Raw genomic sequence first — 5,544 nt, forward strand, 5'->3', positions numbered from 1 at the left:
AGAGAGTCATTGGATATTAATGACGAAGAGATATTTTTTTTATTGATTTTTCCCTGTAAACGGTGACGAGAAATACAGTTGTCGTCTCGTCTCCGAATCAGTGTAATTTTGGGGGTGGCAAACGGCAATAGACATAAAATAAAATAAAATTAATAATGCATTTTCTGAAATGACGGATATGCCCCTAGACCAACCTACCATTTTGTTCCATTCTATTGATTATCCTTTTTTATATTATTTTAAAAATTGTAATTAATGTTTTACTAAAAAGATTATTCAGCAATTTTTGTTTGAGAAACGCTACAAACAACGTATCTAACAAAATGAATAAATAAATAAAAAATGGTGAGGGTGGTGAATGACGAATGTGCCCCTGCGGGAGGCGGATAAGGTTCATAAAAAGTCGCGACTGACTGCAGGCTTTTATTTCCGCCGGATCATCTTTAATGAGAAGTGCTGTAATTCCCTGTGGGCTGGAACAGGCTTCGGTTTGTGGACCTCAGTTGATCATCTCTTCTGATCGTCGTCTCCTCGCCCCCTTTTTACAGAAAAATAAAAAATACAGGCCACGTAAGTAATTGCTCATGGCCTGCGTCAGTTCATTTGACTATTTTACGATCCTTGAGTTTTTTGTATTTTTATTTTTCATTTACTAAAATAAAAAAATTGACATTTTATAACAAATAGGATATATTTTCAATTTGGGCCCATGGTAGTCGGCAACTCCCAATGGGCCATGTTTGGACTGGGCTTACACCAAAAATAAATAGGCCCGTCCAATTGGGCTTGCATTTTAAGCTTTATATTTTTTTTTCAAAATATTCAAAATGAAATTAGCATTAAATTATAATATCTCAAACCAATAATTTGTTGACACGTATCACACTAATTTTTTTTTTTGTTAACAAACCTCATTCATTTCGGTTAGATACTGACGCAAGCTCTATTTTTTCTTTTTTCTTTTTTTTTTTCACATAAGAGTCAAATCCAATGGCCGTACCATGTATTAAATTAATATAATATATTGTGTTAATAATATAATTAAATTCATTAATGATTGTATTAATTGTTTAATTAGATCATTATTATCGATTTCACTTTACAATTATCGGTAATTTTGATAGCGAGACACACAGAATAATTTCTCATTTGGGCTCCCCGTTCGTCTCCGCTATCACTCCCTTCCCAACCCAAAGCAAGGATGCTTCTGAGCGGAGCTCATGAGCTATCGCCCTTCGCTTTCTCTCTCTTCTCCACCCATAGCCCCAATCCAAACCCTAACTCTAAGAATGCCATCGCCTCCCACATCCGCGCTGCTTTCTCATTCCTCCTCCACCGCCACTGCCGCAGCCGCCCCGCCTCCGTCTCTCTCCTCACTCACTCGGCCCCTTCTAGTCTCTCCTTCACAATCGGCCTCTTTCCTTCATTTGCGCTTTCCGCTGTGCCGCCGAGTACATTGGTCCAGCACCTGGCGGACGAAACTGATTCCGGCGGGGTCCGAGAGGACTCCAGCATGTCAGCGAGCGATGAAGCTGAATTGTTCAATTTCAATGTTTCTTTGGAGTCGAATGACTTGAGGAGGCAGTGGAATTCGCCGAATCTCGAGGTTAGGGAGCTGCAGGAGCTTCCAGAACAGTGGAGGAGAGCGAAGTTGGCGTGGCTGTGCAAGGAATTGCCGGCGCATAGGCCCGCGATGGTGTTTCGGATACTCAGTGGACAGCGGAAATGGATTCGGCAAGAAGACGCGACCTATTTAGCGGTGCATTGTATGCGCATTCGTGAGAATGACACTGGTTTCAGGGTATTTCCTGTTCTTAATTTTATTCATTTGTCTAAATTCAAACTTTGCTATTTTTCATCCATTGCATCAACCAGAACTGGAAAAGGATGGTTACTTTACGCTCCAACTGGAGAAAGGAAAATAGTTTGCAAATTGGCTGTATGCTTTCTACACAAACTTCATCCTTGATATTGAAAAATGTATAATCTTGCTAAAAGGATGCCTCTTTATTGACGATTGAATCCGATATTTTTGGCTATTACGAACAGTGGAATTAGCAAAAGCAAGTAAAATAGATATCTATGATGAGATATTGGAATTTGGACTGTGGCAACTTTGGGGTTGAAACACAAATTGTTGTAATCTCTTTTTTCTTTTTAGTTACTAATCAGCTAATTGAGAAATCATTATTGCTGCTACTCTAGAAGGTTGTGAAAAATCAAAATCTGATTAAACTATTTTGTGCCAACATGAAAATTTATGAACAGGAAAATTCGTGCTGATCTGGTATCAGATCTGTTTGATGATTATCTAATTCGAAACATGTTGTACTGTGAATTTCCATATTTTTATCATGCTTTCTTTGAATTTCATAACCCTGAGTTTTGGTACTCTTGGCACTGCGTGGTTGAGACTTGGAGGCAATTGAATTGTAAATTACATCACTACTTTGGTCCCTTGAAAATGTAGCCTTTGTTCATATGCTTACTTTTATGTTCTTTAAGCAAATGAAAAAAAGATAACTCATTTGTTATTTCCTGTCATTCTATAATTACTGCTGACTTTTGTACCTTAAATTATCCTTTCTTTAAAAAAATTATTTTCAGGTATACAAATGGATGAAACAACAAAGTTGGTTTCGGTTTGATTTTGCTCTTGCCACTAAACTGGCAGATTACATGGGCAAGGAACGAAAATGTATAAAATGCCGGGATATATTCGATGATATAATCAATCAGGGGCAAGTGCCTAGTGAGTCCACCTTTCATATTTTGGTTGTTGCATATCTAAGTTCTCCAGTTCAAGGTTTCCTAAAGGAAGCTTGCAGCGTTTACAATCTCATGATTCAACTGGGAGGCTATAAGCCCCAACTAAGCTTGCACAATTCTCTGTTCAGAGCCCTCGTGAGTGGACCAGGGGGCTCATCGAAACAATATCTTAAACAGGCAGAACTCATATTTCATAATTTGGCAACTTTTGGATTTGAAATACATAGCGATGTTTATGGTGGTCTCATTTGGCTTCACAGTTACCAGGACACCACAGACAAAGAGAGAATAGTGTCATTACGAGCAGAGATGCAGGTAGCAGGGATTCAAGAAAGCAGAGAAGTTCTTTTATCCATCTTGAGAGCTTGTTCTAAGGAAGGGGATGTGCAAGAAGCTGAAAAAACTTGGCTTGCACTTCTCCACTGTGGTGATCCTGTCCCTTCTCAAGCTTTTGTGTATAGAATGGAAGTTTATGCAAAGATCAGAAAACCTCTTAAATCTTTGGAGGTATTTAGGGAAATGGAGAAGCGGTTAGGTTCTGCCAATGTAGTGGCATATCATAAAATCATAGAGGTCTTATCTAATGCTCAAGAAGTGGATGTTGCAGAGTCCCTCATGAGAGAGTTCATGGAGAGCTGCTTGAAGCCATTGATGCCATCTTTTATTGATCTGATGCGAATGTACTCAACTTTAAATTTACATGATAAATTGGAGTCAACTTTCTTGCAAAGCCTTGGGAAATGCCATCCCAATCGAACGATTTATAACATGTATTTAGATTCATTGGTAAAAATTGGCAATATTGAGAAGGCCGAAGAAATCTTCAACCAAATGCTTAGTGATGGGGCTATTGGTGTTAACGCTCAATCAAGTAACTCTATGTTAAGAGGCTACCTCTCTAATGGAGAGTATGCAAAGGCAGAAAAGATATATGATTTAATGTGCCAGAAAAAATATGATATAGAATCCCCATTGATGGATATGCTTGATCATTTTCTAAGCATGAGCAGGAAAGTTGTGAAGAAACCTCTGAGCTTGAAGCTCTCAGAGGAGCAGCGAGAGGTTTTGGTGGGTATGCTGTTAGGGGGATTGTGCATTGAATCAGATGAAGAGGGAAAAAGGCACGCAATTGTTTTTGAATTCAATGAAACATGCAAAACACATTCTGTATTAAAGAGACACATATATGGCCAGTATCACGAGTGGTTAGCTTTGAGTAAGCCAAATGAAGACAGTGACGACATACCACATCAATTTAGTACAATATCACACACTTATTTCAGTTTCTATGCTGACCAGTTCTGGTCAAAAGGCCAGCCCAAGATTCCAAGGCTAATTCATCGGTGGTTGTCACCACGGGTTCTTGCATACTGGTATATGTTTGGAGGCTACAGAACATCATCAGGGGATATTCTGTTGAAGTTGAGAAGTAGTCAAACTGGTGTTGAGAGGATTGTGAAAGCACTGAAGGAAAAATCTTTGAATTGTCAGGCAAAAAGTAAGGGTAAAGTATTTTGGATAGGTTTTCTTGGGAACAATTCAACATGGTTCTGGAAACTCGTAGAATCTTATGTTCTTGATGATTTGAGAGATTTTCTAGAAGCAGGTGGCAAATCCCTGAATAAAATGTCAGAAACTCAAGTCACTGCATTTGGTATTCAATCTAATTCCGATGGGGGCTCATACATTAACAGAAACCAAGATAATCAGTAAGACTTCTTTTTTCATTTCATGGTTTGTGACTCGGGTCATATTAGTGTACAAAAATGTAAGTTTCAGTTTCACAATTTGATGCTTCTGTGAACTTCTAGAACCAGCTATCCTTGTTGAGAGTTCTATGTATATACTCCACTATGCAAAGACAATTTTGTTCTGTAGTTGAACTAAGGAATGAAAATCATGTTGTCATCTTCATTCTTTGTTCAAGGCATGAATTTTATAATATATTCTTTTTTCCACTGAGCTTAATCTTTATTTGGTAACGAAGTTTCTATTCACAGATTTTTAGATTGTCATTTAAGTTTTTCCCATTTGGGGCCATCCTTTAATTTTTGGTTTTCTCAGGATCTTTGGTCATCTTTTGGATACTGCTAATCTGCAGAGAGTCTAATATGACACTGTTGGTTCCTTGCATGAGTGTTTTTCACATATTATGTCACCAAATTTTGATGATTATCATATAGGTACCGTAGTAGAATTGTAGCCATCTAGTATTCAATATAGATAAGTAATTGAAATGTTTTCACTCCTTGCTTAAATATCTATGATCTATTTGTCAAACTTATGGAAAATCGAAGCTCATTTATGTTAGACTACAAGAGTGTATGCCATACCAATTTTACCAAAAATCTATGTCATGTGTGGCCAACGGTTTCATCTCTATTGATTGATCTAAAAAGCAACATTATTTGATGGTAGTTTCTTCAAGGACAAGGGTTTTGTGTAAAAGTTCATTACATAACATTCTTAAATATTGAATTAGTAAGTTGAGCAGAAAAGAAGTCGATTGCTCTTGTTAAGCCTTGGTGCAACAATAAGGTTGCTCCATTGTGACCTGGAGGTAATTGGTTCAAGTTAGGAAACAACCTCTTTGGTAAGCAAGGGTAAGGTTGTGTACAATTGACCTTACCAGAGCCTGCAATGCGGGAGCCTCGTGCTCTATGTTAACCTTTTAAACTAACACATTTACCAACTTGGTCTAAAAGTTTGTGTTTCGCTTTCTTTGTCATTTAGTTGATATGCAAGTCATTGTTGGAACATATTCAAACTCATTTA

General features: G+C 37.8%; 1 protein-coding gene across 1 annotated transcript; it reads left to right on the forward strand.

Annotated features, from left to right (window-relative positions):
• The first annotated feature begins 1,160 nt into the window (after positions 1-1,160).
• On the forward strand, positions 1,161-4,683 carry LOC127800971 (pentatricopeptide repeat-containing protein At2g15820, chloroplastic). The gene is made up of 2 exons (XM_052335689.1): positions 1,161-1,801; positions 2,608-4,683. Exons 1-2 carry the CDS (start codon positions 1,202-1,204, stop codon positions 4,480-4,482), a joined length of 2,475 nt encoding a protein of 824 aa, XP_052191649.1. The 5' UTR covers positions 1,161-1,201; the 3' UTR covers positions 4,483-4,683.
• Positions 4,684-5,544: the final 861 nt, after the last annotated feature.

Source organism: Diospyros lotus, chromosome 5 (genome assembly GCF_014633365.1).
Source record: "Diospyros lotus cultivar Yz01 chromosome 5, ASM1463336v1, whole genome shotgun sequence".
NCBI lineage: Eukaryota > Viridiplantae > Streptophyta > Magnoliopsida > Ericales > Ebenaceae > Diospyros > Diospyros lotus.